General features: G+C 41.1%; 1 protein-coding gene across 1 annotated transcript; it reads left to right on the top strand.

Moving 5' to 3' along the window:
• The first annotated feature begins 1,366 nt into the window (after positions 1 to 1,366).
• Positions 1,367 to 27,941, top strand: pkig (protein kinase (cAMP-dependent, catalytic) inhibitor gamma). Its single transcript, XM_036534164.1, has 3 exons — positions 1,367 to 1,525; positions 23,601 to 23,779; positions 27,309 to 27,941. Exons 2-3 carry the CDS (start codon positions 23,629 to 23,631, stop codon positions 27,392 to 27,394), a joined length of 237 nt encoding a protein of 78 aa, XP_036390057.1. The 5' UTR covers positions 1,367 to 1,525; positions 23,601 to 23,628; the 3' UTR covers positions 27,395 to 27,941.

Genomic DNA, 27,941 nt, shown 5'->3' with positions numbered 1-27,941 from the left:
CAATATATAACAATTAAACCATCATCTGCCTGTATGACTTAAATTTTAATATTGGTTTTGCACAATACATGTCCAGTTTTGTTTACTTATATGGTATCAGCATGAACCTGGCCTGCCTAATAGGCAAACCTTGGAATGAAAGGTGTTCAAGTGATCTGCCATACCCCGTTGGGATGGCAAGTATGCCACTGGTCATGTTACCAAGTCATGGATCATACCTCACCAGCTGCAAGAGTTAGGCCCTTTTTTGGTGTCCCATGAAATATGTACAATGACCCTGATCCTTACAATTACTTACTTCTGTACCATGTGACCTTTCTGCTTCCTCTCCATCTTTATATGTCCACGTCAATCTTCTCTCCATCCCCTATTATATTGCAAATCCTATAGTAACCCTAATAATTGTTCTCACTGGTCAGTTATGTCTGGAAGCCTGTGTGAAAAAAGGTAAAGAATAGATGAAACAGTGGGTAGCATTTGTTATTTGTATGCATTTCTACTCACCCCCTCTTTGTTTGCTGATATAGTTTATCTCTGCTATAAGGATACATAGTGTAACACTGCCCCATAACTTACTGCACCTAAATTCCCTGGTCATCCCATTCTAACCTTCCCTCTCATTCTGTCTCCTCACTCTTTCTTCCTCTTTCTGTCTCTCCTCTGATCTGAGTAACAAGTAGCTCTGTGGTAAGCTGCTGTATTAACTTGCCACAAAGACTACAATGCCTGGAAGAGGGATTGCCACTCATAAATTGCCCGAGGCCACCATGCCATCCCCTGTTCACTTCAAAGGCTATAGAATGGTGCTGTTGGGATGAACTGATACCTTTTATGTGCTATGCCACTGTTATGATTTACATCATTTTTCTGCCTTTTTCTTGGGTGAATTTTTCCCAGTTGCCCTGGGACTGTGCTACATGTACAGTGCTTTGTGACAATCTGAATTGTAAAAATGCACTGTAACAAATGCAATTTAACTGATTGATTAAAGACCGCCTCTTCAATGTGTGAGTCCCTAATGTTTTAGCTGTAAGCTGACGTCATACTCATATCAATACTTTGAATGAGACAGCTATTTTTGTAAATATTTTTGGACTGACATACAGACTATATGGTTTATATCTGTGAGTAACTTGTTGAAAGTGTTATCAGGTTGAAGGCGTTTTTACTGGCGGCGAAACACACCGCGCAGTCGCTGTGCAGAATTGACCCCCGGGAGATACGCGCGAGTTGTAAGAGTCACGAAAAGATGTGTGATTGGCTGTGGAGCTGGCTAACTCCATTTTGGAAACAGCTGTTTTGAGCCCTAGCCCTCTCTCTCATTGTTTACTGCGGTTGTCAGAGAAACACACTCCGCCTATGAAGGATGGTTCTCAGTATCCAGTCTGAGTTGCTGCCGGAACGGAGTGGATCCCTCCCAGATGTTGTCAGGAAAGCAGGGAACTTCTCAACCATCTCTTCTCTGAAGAGCTGCTCTCGCTCTTACGTTGAAACAAGTGGATATAAGAAAGCGGTGACGATCAAGGTTAGTCCATTTTGAAAAAGTCTCAGCTGATGAATCATGCGGAACTTGCAACAATGAATACAATGCCAGGGTACTTGCAACAAAGCAGCGTCCTCCATTTGAGGCGATGGGAGAAAGTAGCTAATTTTTGGACAAAAAGCTAACAGTGCACGGAAAAGGGACTGTATGTATCTGATCATTAAATAAACAAAAGCCGCATGTTAAACTCCAAAAGCCGGTTTTATTAACAAGAGAATGATTTGGAAAGATAAATTAAACTATTTCTGCTATTTTCTTTTCCCTGTTTAACAATTTGCCATGCGAAAGATTACCGCCCGCGTACCACAAACGCTGTAGGTGACCTAGCTAGCTAGTTAGCTAGCTTAAAAGCTGTTAGACATTTTGATCCATTCGTCTGAATTTGGAAGGATAGCAAGATATTATATTTTTCTGTTGCGAGGAAGTCGTTTTGAAGATATATTGGTTATTTTAATTTTATGAAGACATCATGCACCAAGTACGCTTTTAAATGATTTTAGGTTAAATAACATTTTCAAATGTCTATATAAATGCAGTAGTTTTAGAAAAAAAAACGATATGCGTGATGCCTTGACTGGATCTGCGTTGCAGACTCAGTTGTCGGCGACATAAAGACATATTGCTAAATGAATATAAATAGTTCATACGTAGCACATTATCTTGTCTTACTAAAACTGAGTGCCTTTAATTTGTTAAAAAATATTGTGTACAAGTGGTAATGCATGGGTAAATTGACTACTTGTTTTACTATAAGCACCGCGTTCGTAATTACACCGGAGGAATAATTGTTGCATAGCAGTTCTGAAAGAATAAGGAGACGAACTGCCGGACACCAATTGTGTTTTATAACCGTCAATAAATTGTGAGACGACCGAAACGACCGTAATGGGGGTTTAAACCTCATGAGATCAGTTTGACCACTCAGCTCAACTAGAAGGGGACCGGCTGTCCCTAATCTGCGACATTTAGACCAGCCGTTCATTTTATAGTAGCTCACGGGTCTGGTGGTTTGAACGCAACGTTGAAACGCAGTCTGAGATCGTTTCAGTTGGCCCACTGGGATAAAGACCTGTTTGAGGACTAACATCTGTGGAACACCATGTTGTCCTCTGCGACTTTCAAGTGGAAGAAAAGCACCCCGTGACGAGAATGAGCTCATGTGAGCGTGGGGCTAAAGCAATGCACAGAGCGCTGCGTAAGAGGTCGCTGGAGTACCCCAGTCGATAGGTGGAGGTATCAGTTTTTACAGTCGAGACTGATGTCACATAACACTGGTACTTAGGCTCCATTGGAAATTGCTTACTGGAAATGCCATGGTTGAACCTGATTTCAAAAGCGTTACATCTTTCATCAGTAATCTCATAACCAACCTAAAATCAGATAAATTAAATGTAAATTCTGGTTAATCTTTATACCAGCAACACCTAAAACTTCAGTTTATACTACTAAACTGCAATTTTGAGCTTCTGTTACTTTTCAGACAAAATAAATCTGCAATAATTTTGGTCGAATGAGTTTTTTCTCGAATATCACATGTTCCTGAATATATAAAAATCTTTTGCAACTTGTATTTTTAAAAGGCCGTCTGTTGTGCCACTGCATCTCACTGGTGACTTTCAGCACTTACCTGGGCGTTGATCTGAGAGATGCTATTTTCTCTTGTCTGAATGCTCCACAAGGCTTTCATATTGCAGGTCTCTTAAGTAATCACTATGGTGCTTTGTTGTGTAATGTTGAGTATGAATCTGAGTGGGCACTCAAATTTTTTTGCAAATCTAAAAAATTTTTTAAATATAAATTTCAGTGACCCTTGAGGTTATAATAATGGGTTAAAAAGGAGCACCTGCTTAAATTGGTTACTCAGAACAGAACTTGCAGTTAAGCTGACTAGAGGCCTGAGAGTTGTTTCTTGAAATGCTGGGTAGCCTAGATAGTGACTTCCTTTTCTGTTTTCCTAACCCTGATGCTCTGTGCTCTTTCTTTGGCCGATTCCTGAGCAGCAGGGGGTTACAGCACCTCTGTGTCGAATCTGTCAAAACAAGGTTACGTCCACGAAGCCACGGTTGTGTCACAGTGTTGATCTTGCTCTCGCCCAGGTATGAAAATTAATTGGTTGAAAAACAACAGACCACATGGGTAAACCGATGTTGATAATGCCACTTACTTTGTTGAGGAATATTATGTCAATTATACAGTGAAACCAGGAAGAGAATCCTACAGGAATATACCCATAAGGTCAGATTTGTCAGTGCCGGCAAGATTTAAATAGGCTTTTGAAAGTTGCGTTTTGGGGAAATGTCAAAGCTTCCCCTTGCAATGCAGCTATGCTCTCTCAGGGTTGACATGGAATGTAACTTCATTGATGTGGATTTTTATTTAAAAGATGGTGTATGCACACTTTGCTGCTCCATGTTGACTGATAAGCTTGTGGAGTGTTGTCAACTGGGCAGATCTGTAAATTCCAGTGATGCACACAGGTGGTCTGCGCTCACACTATCTTTATTTCCATGCTCTTACATCAATTTTTTTCTTGGGTTTTTTCTCCAGGCTTTATTGTTTGTGTCAGACCTTCCAGTAAAATCACAGACATAAATATTATGTTGGCATATTATACACAAACTACCATTGGTCCATGTTGCAGTACAAAATAGGTCTCTCAGAAAGTGATGGAGGACCTGACAAAGAACGACAGTCTCTTCATTGGGTTCTTCGTCTTATCAGGCGTATCGTGGCGACCTCTAGCCGCATTCCCAGCTCTAGAAGTGGCAGACATCGGACAGTCTGTTTTTAGCTCCCTCACTTGCTAATGAGGCGTTAGTGGCTCACACATGCTCGTGATCAACCCAGTGACGGCAAGGAGCGGCGGCCTCTTACTAAGACACCGTGGATCAGTGATTTGTCAGTAGGTGTGGTGGAGCAGAGGTCTTCTCATGCCCGCTTTTCCTTTTCGCTCTCCTTCTCACTTTCGCATGCGGTCAACATTACAGGCAGTCAGCCAGGAGCTTTTGCCCAAAACAATAGCATCAAAATGTGTTCATGCTTGCAAGAATTGCAGGTCCCCCTCCCCCAGTTTGGCAAAGATATTTGTGTCTCGCAAGGCCCAAACAAACATAAGCAAACAATGTTGGCTTTGTTTGACTGATGAAGTCTTTGTATACATAATTCCCATGTGTTAAATGTGTTCTGGAACAACCACTGTATAGTTGGGCCACAGCTGGCAGAAATGATATCATGAACGAGAAAGTCTGTCCACCTTTAGTGGATTGTGGTGGAAAGTGGTGTTGTAGTGAATATTATCCCAAGGCGATGGATTTATCTGCTGGGACAGACCATGTAGTTTAGGTGAGTAGTCTTTCACATGGCTTTTAACTGTGAACCCCTTGACCTGTGACAAGCTGCTAAAAATTCATATGGGTGAACAGGTAAAAGAGTGAGGCCAATATGAGAATAAGGAAGGAATGAGGAAAACATGATACACAGCAAAACAATATATGATGGTTCAACTCGTGAGTGCTGTGGTTACTTTTCCTGAGTTAATATTTACTATGAACTGAAGTAACACTGGTCATTTTGCTGTTTGTGACAAAATTGAAGCCTCGTATGTTAGGCCCATGCACGTGCATTATATATGAGAAGGTATTACATTTCACGTTTTGTTGGTTACTGTTTCTTGAGTCCTGTAAATGATGTGTGTGTGTCTGTGTGTACTGTATGTGAAAACATACCTTAATCATTTTGTAGATACATGCTTTCTGTAATGTTGAAAGTGGCTGGACATGGTTATGCTGCTTTCAAAAATGTGTTGCAGTGTCAATACTGTCAATAACTCTAGATATGTAATCCAGTGATGTTTTTGCTGACAGGGTTGTCAGATATGCAAATGTCACCTCTGAACTCAGACCTTGAACAGGTCGTACCTGCTCATTCACCGTTACATGCAACAACCTAATAAATGAGGTTGAAGGAGAAAAAAGGCGTATTTATTTCTGGGAAAGTACATTTTCCTCATTGAAGAATCTGGCACACAACCAGTTTATCCATTTTCTACATTTAAAGAGGGATTATGTCTCTCTGCAGAAATGTTTTTTATGTGAATGTTGTGACTGATCCTATTTGCACGCTTCACAAATGAGGAAGAAACTAGAACCATTTTCCATGTGATTTTTGGAGTGTTCAGCAGAAGAAGTGGTAAAAATAAACTGCATGTATGTAGTCACTGGAGCTGTGTTCACCTACATTGTGTGTGTTAAATGTTGAAACAAAATTTTTGCTATTCATCCCTCATAGTTGACTCTTGTTAGGAGTGCTTACTGCTGTGTGTGAACACCATCTTGCAATTGTTGCTCACTCCTGATAATCTATGACCCCAGGGTTTTCCTGAGATTGACAGCTAGATTGTATAGGGCATCAAAGGGTTGTTCTCAGAATGAAGTGTTTAGCCGTTTTCACATATGAATGAACAATTGTCCGGAGAATCAAGTCCCGACATTGTCCGGAGTTGCCCTTTCACACATGTAGCACACAACACGAGACTGTCCGTGACAGACGCGTTCTCACATATTGGAAATATTCCGTTTGCTTTAGGCGTGGGCGTGCAGGAGACAGGACATGACGCAAAAAGTACGCTGCAGAAATCGCAGTGGCTGTATTCGAAACCGCCTGCTGCATACTGTGTACTGCGTATACACAAGTACATACTGTATACTGCATGCTATTTTTCAGTGTAGTACCCAGTATGCAACCATTAATGATTACATTTGTAGTATGTTACATTGTCGCGTGAAATCATTGTGAGTTTAGAAACGTCCAGATTTAGATTTCCTCATGGTATTTTCCAGTTAGACACTGCTTGCATTCTAACGAGTGAAAAGTATTGACGAGTTCACGCAAAGTATTCTAGAGTTGAAGTTTTTTCTTTTCAATGTCTTACCTTTCGGTGGTACGGGTACATAATGTGGCACGGAGGAGGAGAAGGCGAACATAGCTATTGTACTTTTGGGTAGCCTATAAAAAATATCACACATAGTCATCCAAATGGGGCTGCCGGTACACAAAAATTATTATTAATTATTAGGGGTGCAGCGGATCACAAAACTCACGGTTCGGATCATGTCATGGTTTCTGAGTCACAGATCGGATCATTTTTCAGATCAGCAAAAAAAAGAGACAAATATAACTTTGCTTTCCATTTATTACTTAAAGAACACTTAAAGCAAGGAACTTTTGCCCATGGTCTTAAATGAAAACAACATTCAAGATGTCCAATTGTCCTCTACTGGTTAAGTCTGTCTGAGAGTCTTGAATTTCCACTTGAACTTCATATATACGCACACACACTGCATTATATAGATAATGTGTGTGTTTACATTTTCTGAACGTGTTATAAACTTTAGTTGGGTTTTTCCAATCAGTTTGGAGCAGATTATGGTTTGTGTCACATTTTATACTACCCTGATTATAAGATCTTTTTAATATTTGCTTGAAAGAATGTATATTTACTGTGTCTTTTCTTGTTTGGTTGGACTAGTAGGATATCCACAGTATGCAGTGTGTAATTGTTTGAATATTTTAGCTTGGGGTAATTACTTGAGTAGAGCTTACAGGTTAAGCCTCTACTTAAGACCACTGAATACAATAGCCACTCTGAAGACAGGCGTAGACGGCACTGAAGTAGTTTCACCTCAGCTGAATATCTAGTTGTGAGAATCCATTGTGGGGGTTCAGAGCTGTGCAACAGCATTCCCCTCCTCTGTTTTCAGTGGATGAAAGCAGATGATGGTGTGTTGAGGCAACTGTAACTGTAGCCATTCGTCCTCATTTCAAAGACTGCAGCAGGTCCAGTATCATGACTGTGCCACAGAGGCCCACTGGCACAGTCCTCTTGAGCATTACTCACAGGTGGGCGCTGAGACGGGTCTGGGGTCTGATGGATCTAAGCGGTGACGGAAAAGTCCAAATGATGCTTAAAAAATAAAAACCTACAAAAGAGCCCTATCGCCCGTGTTGTCATTTTCTTCCTGCCAGGCAGCGCTTCGTCTTTTCTTCCTCCTGCTCACGTCTCGGAGCGGATCGCATTACCTCACGCCCACATCCTTTCAGATTTGCCAGACGGAGGCATGATGCAGCTGTGGGCTGTGTGGGACTCTGCTGACCTGTCACAGAGAGGGGGAGGCGAGGAATCGGCTCTCTTCTGAGGCAGAGAAAAGGAGTGGAGGTGGTTGAGTTGTCCCCCCCTTTTCTTTCGGGAACCGGGACTGGCCCGGGATCTCGGAGCCATCACCATTCCAGATGAGCACTAGCATCTGCTCACCTCCCTGCTCGCGTTTCAGAGGCATAGTAAGTAAATAGAAGTGGCCTCCTACGCTGACAGGATTGTGGTGTGTGTGTGGTGTGTGTGTATGTATGTGTATGTGTGTGTATGTGTGTGTGTGTGAGCACCAGGCTAAGTCAGGCTCACAAAGGGAACTGAAATGGGAAATGGCTTGTAACAGGTGTGCATGCTTGCACACCCTTTGAGAAACAAATGCTCAACTCCGTATTCATACCTTGATTGAAAAAATATGCCATGCTGCCTACATAAGGAGGATCTGAACTGTGGTCATGGTTCATTTGTACAAATGGATTTTAATGCACAGTAATACAATTTCAAGCAGTATTTCTTTAATCTGTATTACTAAAGTGTTTCTTTAAGTGCTGGTGGTGAGCGAGCTAGTCTTCTGTTCACCTATGGAAAGTCAAACTGTGCTGTTCAAATATTTGTTGATTTTCATTGCACTGGTTTGTAAGTCTGTTACAAGGAGCTAACATTTTGAAACAGCACAGGCGTCATTCCAGTTAAGCAGTTAGGCAACCATGAGGATTGTGTTACACTCAGATACAAGTTTATTAAGTTAGCATATAGTCTTGCCATTTTGGAAGAGCTTTATTGTTTTTCTTTTGTCTGTGTCTATTTGGTATCAGTCAGCAAAGACTGTTATGGTGGGCCTCTCCCTATGTGTGTTTGTGTTAAAGGTAAAAATTGAACAGTTTTTGATATGACCGTTTGAAATACTTATATCCCTGTGTTCAAAACTTGTGTGTTTTCAGTAGAAAAAAACAAACGAATGTAATATCTCAAAAATTTATTTTAAGAAGAATCTATAAAACTCTATAAGATCCTACTGAGAACATATTCGCAAAACATTTAAGAAATCTCACAAGCAAACTAAATCAGAAAATTAACACAGCTAACAAGATTAAATTGAAGAAATTTAATCTTAATCAATTCTTATTGCGATAATACAATGCGAAAAAGCACTTGCCAACTTTATAATTGAGGCCTGCTGTTTGTTCCAGTTTGTTGCAGCTTATAACATTGCTAACCCCTTCACAGAAAAAAAAGAACAAAAAACTGCTTAACATTTTGGTCTGGCAAAAAGAAATTTCTGTCAATTTGCCTACAGAGGGAAATGTGTGACCTTAAAGACAGGTGGAACCTGAACACACCACGATTATGAAAACTGCAGAAAAGCTCAGACAAACCTGCCTGCCAGCCTGTTGCCATGTGATGCTTAGTTAATCAGCCCACCTAACAAGCCCCTTTCCTTTTTTGTTTTTCAACTGCTAAATATGATCCCCTAATTCCCTAGGGTTCCTCACACATTAAGGTGCAATAGCCTGGAATAGACTAGTCTCAAACTAGAATCAGCATCTTTTTCTGCTGGTATTAGGAATAATTCTGTGCTTAGCAGAGGGCAGTCTCAGTGGCTCATTAACTCATGCACAGCTTAGCATGATTAAAGTTTTACTTTAGTGTTTCTATGTAAAAATGTACAGGAAACCTTCCAGGGGTTTCTTAGACTTATCTTTCCACATTAACCAAATGCATGTGCTCTGCATCTTCTCTCCCTGCTCTTTGTCTTTGTCCTCCTGGATTTGGTGTAAATTGGGCCTGTTTTTTTTCCAGCTGTTGCATTTGACTCTGGAATTGGGCACATCAGCAGTCCTGGCAGTCAACCCTAACCCCCCCCCCCCCCCCGGGCTGGACCACACACCCCACTCCTTCAACTCAGATTTATACATGCATATAAATACTTGGCAAGGCAAAAACTGTCTGTGCTGGTTTATACCTCATTACTTTTTAAGGTATCTGTGTACAGTTTTGACTACATTCTTACAGTACAAAAATAGTCCTCGCCTTCTGCTATTTATTTTTTTTCCTGCTTCTGAGACATTGGAAATCCATAGCAGCTTGATATTTACTCTGTTGCCTTTGGTAGGTTTCATCTTAGAAAGCATTTGATGCCTATGGTTGTAATGGGCTTTTTAATGAGCCTTACAACATTATATGAAGGGAGTTTTTTTTCCTTTTTAAGAGCAGTGGTTCTTTTCTACTTCCTATTTTGTGTGTTGTGTGTCTTCCAATTGGAGTATAGCTATCTTCAGTATCATTGGGTTAGACTGATGGTAGGCAGATAATATTTTAAAGCACTGCTCTAAACTGTTCAGGGACCAATCAGCATTTGGCACAGTTGACATCATTACACAATCTGGTGAGAAATAAAATGAAGTGATGTGCTTTACAGTGGCCTGGTTTACTGGTTATTCCAGGCATGTTACTCAGTGTAATTTCCTTTGTTCCCAAATGATTATCAGTATTAAAAAAGTATTACACGTTTCACGTGGGCATTTTGTTCTGAGCCTCTGTTAATTAAAATTGTTTCCAGTACATATTGTGCCACATGTGTGTGGGCACGCACGCACACACACTCACAAACACACACACGTTCACACACAGAAAAACACGTGCTGTAGGAAGCATGAATAAACCAACATTTTAAAGCCCATTGTAAGCTCAAACTTTTCTTGGGGCTCATTCTCAATTACTTTTGTACATCATATTTCTTTTAAGATCCAGTTTGATGTACATGTTAAGAATAAGAACTGTATTGTAAACCAGTGATTACTTTTCAGAGAACAGTTTTGGAGTGTTTTAAATTTTGTCAAGATGCGATTAAACACAGTTGTGGTTTGCCATTTTTTGGAAACACTCTTCTATCAGGACTTTGTAATTTTCTGTCTTCATCATTTCAACCCTCTTTATCCAAAAGGAACTCTGTATTGCCAGATAGAGTGCTATTTAAATGTTAACAGCAATTTTTTTTCTTCCTTTAACATTTTATTAATGTGAATGTAACATTTTTATTAGGCATATGACTCATTTTTTCTGCCTTACATTTCCTTTGTAGTTCAAGTGGCTCTGTCGCCTAAATGTCTGGGTGTGTTCATTTGGGAAACACCCATGTCTGGGAAATGAAATGGCATTTGTTCATAATACGATGTTCATATGGGATTTCAAAAGGGTTGTTTCTGTGTTGCCCCCTGCTCTGCTTGTAGAGTGCAGCTGTTTGTTTGACAGACGAGAACCTCTTCCTCTCTCTGATCTATGGCAGGATTGATTTCATGCAGTGGTTTACCACCTGCTCCTGAGGTCTGAATCCACCCATCCCTCCCTCCTTTCCTTGCTCGCTCCCTTCCTCCCTCCCCCTGCTACCCCGGGGGCCGTCTCAAATTGTCTGACTCACTGGGGATGCCCTCAAGAATGGGCGGAGCCAGTGACATCATTCCACCAGCCTTGCCTGTCTGTGGATGGGGTGCGAGGCAGAATATGTTGGAATTTGAATGTCCACCCACGAGTTCACTATTCATTTACTTGCATCTATGTTGAAATGCATATTGATTGAGAAGAAATCAAGAAAATGCAGCTCCATTTTTTCTTGTATTGCTCATGGGTAGTTAAATAACAAAGCATAAAATACCAATAATTTGACATTCCATATTTTGTTGTCTACCAAGCATGACTGAGTTCAGATCTGTTTGGAATCAGTGGCCTTGTCACAGAACACAATGCTTTTGGGGTAAAAAGTGAGTTTGGGCTGTTTGAATATTAAATCCTCAGAATTCAAATGAATCAAAATCCACATGCCTAGTCTTGGCCTGAGCTAGTCTTGGGTGGGCTGGACAGAAGCCTAATTACATTATGTTCTTTATTAGCTTAGCAGATGTCCTCCTCTGAAGCTCACATTTTAAATATGATCCATTTATACAATTAGATATTTGCTGTGCCAGAGCCATTTAGGTTAATTATCATGCCCAGGGGCACAACAGCAGTGTAGCACCAAGGCTTTTAGCCTTTAACCTGTTGGTCAAAGCCTGGCTCCCTAACCACTGTGCCACTCCCCCTCACAATTTGCATGTTTGCATGCAAATTGAAGGTCACTGACTATTTTTCACGGATTATGCTAAATGCAGGCCTTTGCAAAATGCATTGCTATCCTTTATCCATTGCACAGATAGGCATATGGCACTGCCTGGAAACATACAACTTGTCTGTGACTCATAGTTTAACTGGCAAAAATAAAGGTGTGTCCTGTTATTGTGGCAGCCCATGAAATTACAGGGTCACATCTCTTGTTTTGACATAGGAGGCACATGGCTGGTTTGGTGAGGGTTTGAAATCACCCATTCTTCCCTCCACATTTGGAGGCAGACACTGCTTTCCCCATTATTGTTAGCATTTATTGGCTTAGTAAATACCCTTATCCAAGGCAGCTTGCATAGCTAACATTCTACATGTTGTCCATTTACACAGCTTGAAATTTAAGTGAAGCACTTCAAGTTAAATACATTACTCAAGGCTGCGACTGTTGCACTGTCCTGTCCTGGGATTTGAACTTGCCACTTTTTGGTTACCATAAGTCTAGTTCCTTAAGATTATTAAACCATACTGCCCACTGATTATTTTTTGGTTATTATTTGGTTATTTTGGTTATTATTTATTTTATTCCATCCCCAGAACCACAAGATGAGTTAAGTTGTGGATTTGTGTAAGAAACTGCATGTCTCAGAGAGGGAGCGAGACCTGTCGTTCAAAAATCAAAATGTTCCGTGTTCATAATGCACTGAAACAATGCAGTCATGAAGTCAAGGGTGCAATGTCCCACAATCAGCGATAGCCTTCTGTTCTGCGCCCTGATTGCCATATCAAATGCAACCACTTCACTTGTCTGCCCCAAAGCCAGCCACAGTGATGCCATGCCAACATTCCATCAGGCAGATCGACTTTCCAGCCTAGTTTCACAGCAGATGGCCTTCAGCAGGAATAGCATCTTGATGGGATGTTGTTCGGTCACTCCTTTGTGGAGTGTTCCTTGACTAGCTGGGACTCCTGTTAGCCAGTCCATATGTATTCTCAGTTCCATTGGGCAACCCAGACTTAATTAGCAATGCAGTTGTCGAGGTTAACCTCTGCAGTTTACACAGTTGTGCATCAGTTGGTTGACTTTATGCACTTGGCATTTTGTGTAACTGAATCCAGTGTGCATCTTTTGTGTCTTTCTTTGTACAAAAATGGTTCTTAGGAGTAGAGGAAAAATGATCCATCAAAAAAAAACATTGCCACAGATTAGCTGTGGTCGCCAATGTTACGTTGTGATAAAGAGAACTAATTTGTCGTCAGAAGGATGCAGGTTCAAATCTTACATATAGAACTGCTGTTTTGCCCTTGAGCAAGGTATTTAACCTGCGTTGGTGTGCTAAACATCCACTCTAGATAAGATTCCTGCACAGCATGCTACCTGCTGCAAAGCTGGGTAAGGACAGAGCAGGTTAAACTTTTTGCAGCAAAAACGTTTTACCTTGTTAAGCTTGAGTACCTGATACGTGGGTGTCGCTAAGGGTTTTTGTGGTAGTTCAGCACATGTAGCTTGGCCACCACATAGATATTGTTTCTGTGTATATTTAATAATTCTCTCAAGCAAAGCCATGAGAGTTTGAGACTCTGTGAACCTGTCAGCTATTGAAAATTAACAGCAGCTGACAGGAGCAGCTTTATGCACGCGTGTGTGCGCGTGGCGCGGGTTTCAGCCTTCAGGGCTGGACAGTGATGATTGGCACGGCTGTCTGCCATCGTTTTGATCCTTGGCCACCCCCTCCTCCCGGGTTTATAACCGTCCCACTCTCGAGTGTCCAGCTGGGAAGCTACCAGTACTGCAGCTGTGTGGTGCTAAGAAGACCCTCCCCCGTCACCTTTCTAAATAAAACTTGGCAAATATGTCAGTGTTTTCTCGGGTCAGCAGAATGCGTATCTTGGCAGGTGCCTCTGCAACAGATGATTACAGGCTCGGCTCAGCCCGGTCCTGCTCGTGGGAAATGGAGTGTTGACACCTAAATTCAGCCTCTGGGAAAAAAAAGGAAGGATATGGGGGGCACACACAGACAAAGTTTTTCAATAGACGTGGTTTATTTATTTTTTCGAAGCAAGGCCGGGGCATGACAAACAATGCAGATCGAGCTGGGGGGGGATCAAACTGCCTCCTGTTTGAAGTGGTCATTCTGCAGCCGATGATGTAATGTGAATCCAGAGTTCACTAGAACTGCATCTGAACGGAGCGAGAGAGGTCATTCAGTGTTGCTGGCGTGTTCAGTTTGGATTGAGAGGACCTGGTTCAGTCTTTCCGTCCACAGTCTCCAGGAGTCAGATTGTTGTATGCAGAGGTCTTGAGTTCCCGTAACTTAAAATGCTTCCCTGTCCACGCCAACCGGTTACACGGTAAAATGAAAATGCGTTTATTAGTTGGATTTAAAAAGCACCACGGTGAATAAACCCTATATAAATCCTGTGCGTAATTTTCCATCTACATGCCATGGAGATGAGCTGAGGTTTGCATTCCTACCCAACAGGAATATTAAATGAAACATGTATCCAATTTCCACAGTGCTGTTTGTTCAGATAACAATATAGTGAACAGTAGAGTTTTTTTTTTTTTTTTTTTTCTTACGGCGTTTTTTCTCATTCCAACTGGAGAGGAGTCCCCATGGTTTGCTTTATTTTTAAAAATGTATTCCTGTACCTGTTTTTCTGTCTCTTGATGCATTTCTTTTTCATTATCTTGTTTCCATAGTACCTGTTAGAAAACAGCCAAACCTCTTGTGGTTTTTTGGCTTAAGTCAGCAACTTTGAGTTAAACTTTGATATCCTTGTGAGTTTTCACCTATCTAACAGCAGTGTGCTTCATTAGTGAGCAGGGAAGCAAATACAATCTAGGTTCCTCCATCTTTTCAGCATTTTTCATTAATATGAAGTGTCACCCAGTGATAGTTTGTAAAAATTGACAAAGGTAATGCTTGCTTAACTTTGCTACTCAAAGTCAAGGACCAAGCAGCGTGGTGGTGACTGAAGGTCGTTCGTATTGCTGCGCAAGGACAGAAACCTGAATGTGTGATTGCTGGCGTCATTCAGTTTCAACACCAAGAACGCCGAGACCACCTTGCGCTCCAGAAGAAGCCATAAAAAGTACAGCGAGCGATGTCACGCGCATCTCTAATTGAATGTTGAGTGGAAAACTAAGCGCGTAATTGCTTGTTGCTACGAGAACGCTTTAGAGTCAAGCACGTGGAAGTTCTGTTCTCTCTTCCCGTTCTGGTTCAGGTGCATTATGCAGCGAAATCGGACTTCATGCTCCAAAGTGGGGTGGAGAGTCTTAATGGACTTTGAAGACAGCATGGAAACTGCGCTTTGTACCTGTTGCTGTTGATAATGTGCATTTATTACTCACAGGAAGAGGCATAAAAGCAGCTGTGGGAATGTATTTACCTCTGTCCCTAATGGCGCAGTGAAAGCAGATCTGCTGACTCATATTCCTGCAATGATCTCCCCTTCTTTTGTTCATAATTTCAGCCAGGACTCCGGTTACGACACAGCACAATGTACATTGAGATATGATCAGATTCCTTTGACCAAACTGGTCTCTCATACTAGACACATTTGGTCTGTTGTAGAGTTGTTGGGTCGGGTGGCTTGCTTTCCGCTAAGGAAATAACATAATTGGTTGTCTTCCATTGTGCATAAATGTAGATGTTAATGGAGTGATGAAGCAGGACTAAGTAACCTACATTTCCTGGCATTTTTCAAAACTTGAGTAGTTTTTTCGGTTTGAGTTTTTTTTTTTTAGTCATTTTTTTGCTGTGACTGTAATAACAGAACTCTTGACACATATCCCATACAGGGTCAATAGCTCCTAGTCACCTGGGGTAGTATCAAAAACTTAATTCTTAAACTGAGAAAAAGGGAGATCTATAATGTTCATTGTGCAGCTGCAGCTTGGGGTTAAGAGATTTTGTTCGACTTGAGATTATTTCTCCCTTCCTGGTGGTCTGAAGAGACACCATTCACTGTACAGCTGTGTTAAATGTTGACTGATGTGGATTGTTTTTTTTTTCCCTTCATGATACATGAACTTTTACCTAAAGGAAAACAAATTATTGCTCACCTTTTAGAGTATATTTTCTAAAGAGCTGTGCTTTAGTGAATTCTGGTGGCTCGAGGGAGAATTGTTGATGCATGCTGGTAATAATACCCTGACTGGAGTTAATTAAGTATCTTGAATTATAAATAGAAAAGGCAGAGGGGGTTTAGAGGAATGAAATGACGAATTGAGCTCACCAGGGAATTCAAGGAGAGGCGAAGCGTCACTGCACCGGTAAGGTCAAATTGTGCCTTCATTAACATATGAAAAACTTTACTAGGTTTAATGGTTTCCTTGTGCAGTTTGGTTTCTGTGCTCAGGCTGCGTGGACATTTAGACAGCAGGGCAAAACGGGCCTGGACTTCTAAGGTAGTTTGTCCCAATTTCTGTTCACAGCCAGAAAATCATCTGCACTACCTATTTAGATGATTAGTCTGACCTCATTGCTGCAAAGAGGTTCCTTTTCCTCGCCATTTTTTCATATGAGTGGATATGGACATGGTGTGCTGCAATCATGATAAATTTGTGTGGGCTGCTGGAACTGAATGCACTTTAATGGTACAAGGGTGATATTCAAATGAGAAAGATGTTTCTGGCACTAAAGGCTTTGACAGAACTAGAGAAATTCAAGGTCTGGTGTTTTGCAAACAGGGCTCTGGTTTGGCCTGAAGTATTATTCCTCGATTTCACTTTGCTGTATCTTCTTGGAGACATTTTGTCTCAGTGTAGTGCAAAGCAGATCTTTATCTGAGCATTCAACTCCAAAGGCAATAGCATACTGTAAACATTTTAATTGCTATCATTTTCGAATATTGGAATGTAGGGAAAATAATGCAATAGTGGCCATACTGGGAGATAAACTGTTAGAGTATCTGTTGTCACTATTGGTGTTAAGTTATAACTGCTCTGGCCATGTATATGTTGTAGCATCATACCTATATAACAGCAGTTGTGTTGCACTGCTTTTCTGTTTGATGCTCAGTCGCTTTGCAGCTGGCTGCTTGGCACCTGTGTTCTTTTTGTTCTTGTTGCTCTAATAATATGCATTTGATTAGAGGTGTTAGTTGAAGAAATAGTTTTTTCTATTAGTTGATTAATTGGTAGATTGCCAAAATTAGTTACATGGGCATATTTGAACAGATGGTCTCACTTTGATTACAGTGTTCTGCCTATCTAGTTAGGATGATGTTACTCGTCTTGCAGTGTTGCAATTTGCAGTTCTTCACTGATACGCTAACTGTTTTCATTTGAGAGTCCTATTTTAGTAGTTTGTGTTTAAAATGACAAAACCATCAAGCAGTGTCCAGGCTTGGGACAGCTGATTCAAATGATCAGTTTGTTATTAAGCAGCTTCAGGAGTTCATAACGAGTTGATCATTTGAATAAGCTGTGTTGGAGCAGGGAGAGATCTAAAACATGCAGGACAAGGGGTCCTTCAGGAGAGGTTTGGGAAACGCTGTTGTAACAGAATACAGGTCCAGGTATTAATTCCTTTCAAAGTTTAACTTTCATATTCACAGGTGCGTGTCACATGCACTTAACCCAGATGTCTGCAGCTGGGTTGTCTTCTTGCATACACATGGGATAACAACGTTTAACTTATTTACGAAACCTGATAAATTCTGATAAAAAATAATCAAGAACTAATGTTTTAATTGAATAATCAGTTTGATCAATAAATCATATGCCACGGCCCAACATTTAGTATGCCTCGCCATGGTGGCCGTGAGAGTCCCCCTGGAACAGAGTGTCTGCCAAATACTAATAATGATAATAGCAGTGGTGGCAGAAAGATGGAACAGGCTGTCTGCACTTCTCTCTCTGGGCGTATTGTTTTTGTCTCCACTTTGTGGTGGTGCTCCCTCCTGGGCAGAAAGCGCACCTGTGACATTTGTTGTGCGGCGGTGTCCGTGGCTGCATCTGTGTCGGGTTTCCGCCCACTCGGCGGGCCAACGGCAAATAAAGAAACTTTTCTCAATAAGTAGGCCATTTGGCGGAGTATTATCTACCGCGGTAACCGTGGAATTCACCGGGGGAGATTTCGCTTGCAGCAAAAAAACACAAAAAACTCCAAAAACAAAAACAAACACCTCCCCATACCAAAACTCAGTTGGCTGAGCCATAGATGAAAGATTTGTATTCTTATGCTGCAATTTCAGAACTACAAAGCCAAAGGTGGACCCAACAACATTTCAGATCCTCTGCCTTGGCCTGCTGTTTTTGAGGCCTTGCATTTGAGGCAGATCATCATGATTGGGTTACAATCAGAATACTGCTATTAGTTTGCATAAAACATGGATAATTTCACATATTACAAATTATAAATTGAAACGGCCAAATATTTTATCAAAACAATCCACTCTGCATCATGCAGTAGTTTATGCATTGTAGTAAGGAGCAGGACTTGTAATTGAAAGGTTGCTGGTTTGGTTCCCTGCCGGGTTCACTGCTTTTGTACCCTTGAGAAAGGTACTTGGCTCACAATTGCAAGTAAACATCCAGATGTATAAATGGATAAAATTGTAACCTATGTCACTCTGGATAAGTGTGCCTGCTGATTGACGATATAACGTAATATACCTTGATCAAGGCTACAACAACAGTGCACACACAGTTGGACCCTGCAAGTGGTAATCTAATATATTTCGTAAACTTGGTTTTAAAATCACCAGTAAAAATACAAAAATGTTTGTACTGGTGATTTTAACCCAATGCAATTAGAGTACTGTTGATGTAATTTTATTTTTACATTTTTTGTCTGATAGAGTGCTACTTCACAGATAATCAGACAGTGGCTTCTCTTACGATGTTGTCTATGCTAATGACTTGTTTATGAAATAGGCCTCCAATGGGCTCCGTTGACTTGTGCAGATGTAAGTAACGAAATGCACAAATGAGGCAATCATTGCCGACCAGCTGCCATGTATGGCAAAACAGTCTCCGCCTGCCTTCTTGGCTACCTGCTAATGATCTCGCTGTTCGCTCATTTGTCCCTCCGTTGATCTGACTGCTGGCACTTCTGGTGTGTAGACCTAATTAATGAGGGAGACTCAAGGTTTAATAAGCCTCCGATAATCTGTTATTGTGTGGAAGAAAAACAAGAGGATGTCGGTGCATTAGTCGTGCGCAGCAGGTCCTTAAAGAGAACGCGCCCTGTTTTACGCCTCTCGGCCAGGTAATGGAATCGAATGCGCTTAGCAGACCATGTGCTCTCGCTGTGCTTTGTTGTCAGCTTTCAGGAGCACAGGTTCTCTCAGGGTCTTGAACAGTATAGTTTGTTTCTGTGGTCGACCAAACTCACAATGAAGTGAGAGAGGAGAAGAGAAGAAAGGCAACACTTGCGTTTGTTTCTCAAAGTTTAAAAGTGCCATACTGCTTTGTGCAAATATCTCCCCAACTGTATTTTGGTATATCAAACATGCATTTTGGTTTGCAGTCGCATTTGTACAAACTATTCTTGTAGTCTTAATGCAGCACATTGCAATCAAATTTTTATGTCAATGTAATGATGTTTCACACAACATTTATAATTAGGCAATTGACTTCCCACAGTAACTGCTGTGAGTTGGCATGTCCAGTTCTGCCTTTGCGAATATGTACCCTTATCAGCTTATTGTAAAAACTATACAGTAGATACCAACAATCCTCAATCATGCTGACCTGCAGCACATTACCACCTGTAAAGCATTATCAATTTGGTTTGTTGGTTGGCAGGTTCATGCTTAAAATTATTTGGATTTTTATATTTGTGAAAGAATACAAATATGGAACAGAATTCATTCTAAAAATGAGGAGAAAGAGGAAACATTTTGAAAAGCCGTTCGAGGCTCAGATTAGAAGTAGCAGAGGAAAATGAAGATCCATGACTGAATTTAAAAGATGAGACTAAACAAAGGGAATCCACTGGCAGCTGCTGGGAGGGTTTCATGCATTCCAAGCCATGGATTACTTTCAAAGAGAACTGTCCAGGGAAACTATACAGCTCTGCATGAGAATCTTTAAATTTAAAGTTATCTATCTATCTATCTATCTATCTATCTATCTATCTATGTCACTTATAGCATATTACATAAATAATTTTAATTGTAAATAAATAAATAAAGTATGTCTATATAACACACACACGCACGCACACACACACACACACACACACACACACACACACACACATATGTGTGTATATATGCACACACACACACACACACACACACATATATATATATATATATATATATATATATATATATGTGTGTGTGTGTGCATAAATGTGCTGCAAAGTGCTACAAAACCATGATAACAAGGTTTTGGCGTTCACTCCCCATATACCATTAATGAGAAATAAAATCTCCTCCTTCAGTACCAGCTCTTCTTGTAATCAGGGTTTCTGAAATAAATGCACAGCACTAATGGACTCAGAAGCACTTATTGTGGAAGAGGACACCAAAAAAGGAATACTTTTCGAAATACACAGAGGCTTTCAGGCGTCTTTTTAAAATAGATTTCCCATAACAACCCTCTTGTTAAGTTCTGGCAGGAAGTTCTCTCATACATAACCATGTAACTCCCTGATGTTTCTGTCTCCCCAGAGCTGGGCAGAGAAACCACAGACCTCCCTTTATTGAGGGAAGGGAGTTCCCTTGCTGTCCAATCACTCTCTTCTTGGGATGAGACCCAATATTTGGTTATTTGAATACTTGACCAAAGGATTACCAATTCATTAATTGGATCAACATTCAAATTTGTGTTGATGAAAAAAAAGAAGCAAAAGTCCAGAGTTGTTGTCTTTCTCATCAATATTCATGAAAGGAGGTATCAGAACCCTGCATAAAATGAATCATTTACTATTATTAATTTTTAGTTTACTATTATTAATTTTTTAATCTTAGCAGTGTGAGCAAATGTAAATCTCTTTGCGGTTTACATTGTTTACAGTGAATGAAGTTGGGGGCAGGGTAGAGTGCAGTTCCACTATCTGAATATGCAGTCTTGCGAGACCTAGGATATTGTAGAATATCACTTTTTTTTTTTTTAAATTGTCCATCCTTGTTTCTAGTGGTATTTTTCCTCAGGAACGGCTGTGAGGGAGAGTGCTCTCCAAGATGTCCCTGCCTGTCTTTTTTTTCTCTCATTAACACCCACTCCTTTAATTAGCATCCAGTCATAGATTCATGGTTCTTTTAACTCGGCTCAGCTCTCTCAAACATTTCCAAAAAAAAAAAAAAAAAGTAGGATGGGTTCTTGGGTGTTGCGTTATTTATTTAGGACATATGGAGGGAGCGTTTACTCTAAGCTCTTGTACAGAACAGCTTTGATGTTTTGATGTCAGTTAAAGCAGTTGTGTGAATGTATTTTAGAGGCTTCTCCCGCAACAGTTCAGATGAGTTTATAGGATGGTAGAGCTGGGCTCATGCTAATAGCACGATGTCACGTTTCCTTTTGAAGGTGAAAGGCTAATACATGCTAATTTAGGATGCTGCAGTGCATTTCGTTAGACAACTTAATGTGTGTTGGAGTGTGAGAAACACATAAACACTGGAAATGAATGCAGCTGCAGATGTGAATATTTATTTGCCCCCTCCTTCCTTGGGGGAAGCAGTGTGTTAAACAGTGCCCATGGAGGAGCTGCTGTGAGGGGAGGCAGAGAATGTGTGTGACATGCCACATGGCATTTCCTGGCTTGCTGCGTTCTTCTTTTGTGGGCTTTCCCCTTAGAACGTGTGGACCACCCTCTCAAACCGCTGGTTTGCCTGTCAGCCCAGAACAATCCGAAGCACTTCGCATTTGTAATTGTTTTTTTTTTTTTTATTTTTCTTTTATCAAAAGAAAACAGTCCTGCAACAGTCACGTGACTTCCAGGGAATGTTAGTGTAGGGTTTGGGAACCAGCAGGTCCTGGGTCAGTGTGTCGGTGGGAAAGACAGCCTGCCAATTTCCTTGTTTTCATAGGAAAACACTGTGCTGGGTTTTTCTGATTTCCACAAATGGGGGCTTATTGTGGCCTCCAGGAATTTGACCACGAGACCCACCGTCCAGTCCCGCCTGTAGCTTTTCTGCAAGCTAGCGCTCACGCAGTGGCCTTGCTTTATAGATAGAGGCTTTGCTTACCTTTGGTAGAGCCTTTAATGGCCAGCGAGGGGGGACCTCTGCCTTTTGTCTTAGCTAGGCTGGGGATTTTAGCACCTACTGTTAATGCACCCAGCTGCCTTTAAGCACCAGCTCACTATGCTCCTTTTGTCTGTCCCTCTTGAAGCATTGAGTGTGTGCGTTCTCCTACTGTACCAGAGGGAGGGGGGACGGGGGGACGTATTCAGCAGGCCTTTTTCCTCCTGTGTGCCGTCTCATCTTTTCTTCCTTTCTCTCGTTCTTTTCTTCCCCCTCAAACCAGCAGCTGCGGAGAGCTTCAAATCGCTGGCAGGATCTGTGACCCAGTTAAACGCTGGCTGTAAGAGGGAGACAAGGCAAAGGAACAGCTAATTTGGACTCGGTGGATTCTTTCTTGGGATCGCTCCATTTCTTGAAAATGTGTGAAGTATTTGTAGTACTGTGCCAGTTTTTTCCTTTCTTCTTTAAGTGTGTTGTCAAAAGGTTTGAAGGTTACCTAGGGCTGTCTATAAAAAAAGAAATATCTACATGGCTGTCACCAACATTGATTGTAATTCAGTCTCCACTTTTTTAAAATTAGGATTCTGGAAAAGGTCAGCAAGTGTTTTCAAAATGCATCACAAGGAAGGTGTTTTGTTGGATGCATCAAGTGCATTTCCTTTGATTTGCAAATGCAGAACACTTTCTAGGCTTTATTTTATTACAACTATATTTAAATAAATTATCTTAAATCATGTTTTGATTTTTGGGGTCTAGGATCTCTTTGAGCATGTAATGTTTTTTTTAACCAGTTATTGGATCAGACTTCATGAAATTGAGAAATTAGAATAGTTGCTGGAGATGTTGGTAGTCCCAGATTAATGCATTAATCTTTCTGTAAAAGTTGGATTTTTGCAGTAGCAGACTGTTGGCTGTTGTGAACAGCGATGATTCCCCTATCGCTTTGTTGACTCACGGCACCGTTAATAATCTGAGCTCTGAAAATAACACAAAATTAGCATTCAGAAACAGCAGTGTAGTGGTGAAAAAAGGCACACAACATGGAAAAATATATAATTTACATTTATTTACCCAGATGCTGTGATGTTGTGGCAGTTTAATTGGAGCTCCTGTCGTTGTGTACTGCAGTGGATCAAAAATGATGAATACGCATAGCTGTCACTTCAGACAAAGGGACCGTGGGATAAACAGTCCCTCTCCTTTCTAAAAGCACGATCAGGTTTGACTCTCCTCTGGTGAAAACAGCTCCAAAGAGAACAGAAGAGAAGAAAGCCCCAGAGAGCACGAAGCGGCCGAGATTTCTGCCGCGGGGACTGCTGTGAGCTTCCTATTCCTTGTGAGCCAGACTGGCTGGGGCTGAAACCAAGCATCATGAATTTAGATACATTATCTTATATCGTACGACATTACTGTGCACAGATAAGGATGTTATTTCCACAACTGGCAGAGTTAGATGGTAAAGTAAGACAGGACACAATAGGACTGCATTAGCAAACAACCGCATGAACCTTCAAAGACTGAGCCTGTTCTGTTTTTTTCTTAGAATTGTTATGGCCACTGGAGTAAAACGCTGACTAAAACACGCTTACTTGCAGTACAAGCAACAGTACTGTAACAAAAACCCAGAGGCCAGTTTTCAAAACAAAATCGCTCTCTCTCTCTTGTCCCCAGGTGTAATGAGAGCACAGGTCATGGGCAGATGATGGACGTGGAGACGTCGTACTCAGAGTTCATCAACTGCGATCGAACAGGTCGCAGGAACGCAGTGCCCGACATCAAAGAGGATGGAGTGCCAGCGGGCACCAGTGAACTGACCAAAGACATGGCCCAGATGAACCTACAGTCGCCAGGTAGGTGTGCTGGAGATTCTTTCAGCGGTCAGCTTGGAGTCACCAGGCATTGGACATTAGCAGTGTATTGTGGGTAAGATCAGATGTTGCCATCTTGATTATGAGTATATATGGGGTATACAGAAAGATAGATAGATTGATATATAAATGTATAAACAAATGGACTGACAAATATCGGTGTTGTGGAAAAGCTAGCAAACACTTCTTACAAAAAAATGAAACAGAAGGAACAAAACTTACAAAAACAATTCTTTTAAAAATCCACAACCAAAAAGGAACCAGCCTGAGCACGTAGCCAAACCATCCCAGTCTCCCAGCACTGCAGCCTCACACCTGTATTTAACAGTCTGCATCGGCAGGTGAGGCTTGTGGCCTGGCTGGATGAGGACAGGCAATTACAAACCGGCAAGTAACAATGAAACAATTAACTGGTTAGGTATATTTTATGTGAAAAGAGCTCAATTACTGATAAGGATGAACATTGAAAGACAAGATCCTTAAACATTTAAACAGTTAAAAAATTACATTTTGGGGAAGCAAGGGAAGGTTTTCCTTCATGTTATATATTGGAAGAGATTAGCAATGAAACAATGAAAGCAAGCATGCCTAATGTAATACACAATAAGGACACAGTCTGACAGGAGGGAAATCGGAAATTTTGTCCGCAAGACAAAATTTCAAATGATTCAAATGATTCACATTCAAATGTGTGGCCAAGTGCTGTTAATGTATTTGTTGTCTGAAAGTTTGGGAAGGTGCAAAATTCCAACATGCTCCATAGTCCCTGGCCTGAAGGCCAGGTCATAGTTAGAGATGCACCGATCCACTTATTTTCAGTTCCGATCCGATTCTGATACCTGAATTTGGATATCTGCCGATACTGATACAGAAACCGATACCAGAGCTCTTTTTTCTTCAGTATTATTATTATCATTATTATTGTTGTTGTTGGTATTACGTGTAATGTTACATGAGGCTGTAGTAAACCACACAGCACTTCTTATTAAAAGGGCAAAAAATATACAAAATGTCGCCCATGTTACGTTACATGGTTTGTCATGTTTTCATTAGCGTTATTAATCTGCTCATAGTTTTCAGTTAGCATTTGCTATATTTTTAATGTTAAATCGCTGTTTCCTCAAAGCTAAAATTAGCTAGAATTTTTCAATTCTATTCAATTCAATTCATTTTTCCAATCTAATTTTCTAATTTCACCAGTTTTAGCATACACGCTAAATGGCTAACCCTACACACAAAAGAGTTAAATGCTCAAAAATATGTTCCCATGACCCTGTTGCACTTGACTATGTTAATGTGGTTGAAATGCCAATGGATTTTCTGATTGCCAGATAGTCTATATGAAAAAAAAGGAACGAATAGTCGAATCTTCATATTGAACAGCCAAATCTGATTCGACTGACAAAATTCGGGTACAGCCCTAGTATTATATGATGCAGCACAACTTCCACCTCTCAGAATGTTGGCTTTACACGCATTACAAGTTGCTGTCTTGCTTTTCTGTGTTTCGGGACTAAAATATCTCCAAACTAAGGACATGTTGAGTTGATAGCCAACTGTTAACATTACTACCTTACTCAGTTGCAGACTAATGGTCCAGTGCTCCGCCTGTATGTCTAACTGGGCTTAAAATTGCATTATTAGGCTACATATTTATAATTCATAAAAACATCAGACTATGGAACCTGGATCGGTACGTGGATTGGTAACGTCAGTCCAGTATCCGATGAGTGAATTACGTCAGTATCGGCACTCGATACCGATATTGGATCGGATCGGTCCCAACTGTAGTCATAATTCCTCTGTTATATTCAGTATGTACTCCAGTTTGTGTCCATGAAAACGTATCTGTTTATAATGGCCGAGGGGTGTGTGAAAGGGTCAAGCGGAGAACAATCAATAAGTAGTGCCTCTTCCTTTCCTTGTGTCGACATGTTAATTTATTTTACTTTGCGCTGAAAAGTTCCCCCAAGGACAGATGCGTTTCTCAGTGACTGGTGTAGGTGATAAACCCAGATGTCAAATGGCCAGCGGAAATTCTTGGCATCTATTAGGACACAAGGGCCTATTATCTACCACTCTGCCCATTCCTGCTATCCAAAACATTTCCGATTTGCATGGGAATAGCCTGTCTGTGGCACAAGATGGACTGTTCAAATTAAACCCATGTCTGCGTGGTGCTGGCTTTCTTCAAAATCCGCAGGAAGGTACTGTTTATTCCAAACTCACAGGAAGGCCCTGTGATAACCAATTCAGTCTCTTCACAGTGCTCTGCCGGTGGGAAATATGGAAATCTCTTTGGCTGTGCAGATACTGCGGAACAAAACAGAATGTTCTTGATCATTGTGTTCAATGGAAGCTTAACAATAGAATCTTATACTTGAAGGGATCTCTCTTTAATGTTCCAGAATTCCCGAGCACATTGTGGTATGCCAGAATAGCTACGTAAAAAGCATCCAAAACTTGAGAAGAGTCACATGTCTTGTGTGTCCAAAGCAGTAATTACTTAGTTTAGAAACAAGTAATATGGTATGAAAGTGGCATCGTCTCTTGCATGTGTTGGACAGATTGTTCCGAATAGTTTGTTTTTCACTTAGGTATTTGGCAGGTTATATTGCATGGACCTTGACTGTGTTGCATGACTTCTTTAGTTCTTTTGTGCTGAATGATTTAGTCAGTGAGATAATATTTCTGTACACCAAATCTCACTTTCCATTTGCCAAAAGGTGTGCCTTAAGCAAGGAAAGCTTGGAAAACCAGACACCAAAGCCCAAAACTCTGTCCATTTCAGCATCGTTTAAAAAATTAATGCCTCAAACAATCCGTTGAGATTTCATGCCTTTTTTTTTTTTTACCAGTAAACCAGTGTTCTAATTTCTTTATCCAGACATTCTCTGCACAGGGCACACCTTGAACAGAAACTTCAGTCATTTGGACGGTGTGTTTTCTTAGTTTTAATTCACTGGAAAAAGAATAAGGATCCAGTCTGTGGACATTATTGCAGTGCTTTTACTTGGGGGTAAATAAACATGGGGTAATGAATGTGTGTTCCCAGTGTATCAGGGCATTGCTCATATCTGTTTGTTTTTTTCCTCAGTTTCCTGAAATAGTTTCCATCAGCACGTCATGACCATTGCTCTTGTCTCTTAAAGGCCACTGAGGGATATTCTGGGAATGGGTAACAGAAATGGCAGTGGTTTACCCTAAAATCATAATTTCACTTGTGTTTTCATTATCCATGTATTTTTAATCGGGTCTCAAAAGTCATCACCTTTTCTCATGGGAAAACCGTCAACATGTGCTTGGAATTAAGCTCTAGGGTAAGGGTTTACTCAGGCATACTGTACCCAGCATATGCCAAGTCAGTGGTGTATGAATGCACAGAGCATCCAATCAGACACTTTCCCTAGGTTTCATTTTCTCATTGCACCACCCATGGTGTCTGTTAAAGGTCGAATCGGTTGCCAGGTTACCGTGGATTCAGTGCGATGTGATTGGCTGTGTCTTTCAGAGGGGGAGAGCTCAGCCGCGTCACCACCCCCTGAGGACGATGGTACCGCGAGCCAGGAGGCACAGGGAGGCGAGGGCCCCTCCTAAATGGCGGCCTGCCCAGGGAGCCCCAGCGTGTCCCGACTCATCCCCCCGCCGACTCCTGCGACGCGGCTCTCGCAGAGGGGCGTGGGGCACATTCTCCCACAAAGACTGTGACCGGTGGAGCCTCCGCCGTCCAATATTCTGCTTTTCTATTGCAGTAAACATCAGAGGAAAGTCCCTGGAAAACACTACAAAACCAAAAACAGACTGTTGGTTTTAAGAAAAAAACTCTAAATGCTCTACAACAAGCCCTGTTTTTCATCGTGGTTTGAGTGCCCATACTGGATCGTTTCCTGGAGAAGGGAATCTGCTCGCCTCAATTGTTTTCGCCCACATTTGCTCTATCCACTCAGCAATGTTCAGAACTAAAAAGTTAAGCAAATACCAAAAAAAATCCTAATTTTGTATATACCAGATTCATACATTTTTTTCTTTTGTTTTTATGTCTGATCTGGATGCAGATTTTGCCCCATTTCATTTCTGACCTGCCTTTTACTGTTAAAAACATCGGGTTGGCAGTTAAATGTGATGTGTAGGGGATATTTATTTT

Source organism: Megalops cyprinoides, chromosome 7 (assembly GCF_013368585.1).
Source record: "Megalops cyprinoides isolate fMegCyp1 chromosome 7, fMegCyp1.pri, whole genome shotgun sequence".
NCBI classification, from domain to species: Eukaryota; Metazoa; Chordata; class Actinopteri; order Elopiformes; family Megalopidae; genus Megalops; species Megalops cyprinoides.
The sequence above is the reverse complement of the archived record's forward strand: the minus strand, read 5'-3'. Positions and strand labels throughout refer to the sequence as shown.

Bases quoted from the DNA above. Each gene is read 5' to 3' on its own strand.
- pkig (XM_036534164.1), top strand. From the start codon at position 23,629: ATGATGGACGTGGAGACGTCGTACTCAGAGTTCATCAACTGCGATCGA. The intron at 23,780-27,308 runs GTAGGTGTGCTG...TGTGTCTTTCAG, and splicing joins GATGAACCTACAGTCGCCAG to AGGGGGAGAGCTCAGCCGCG.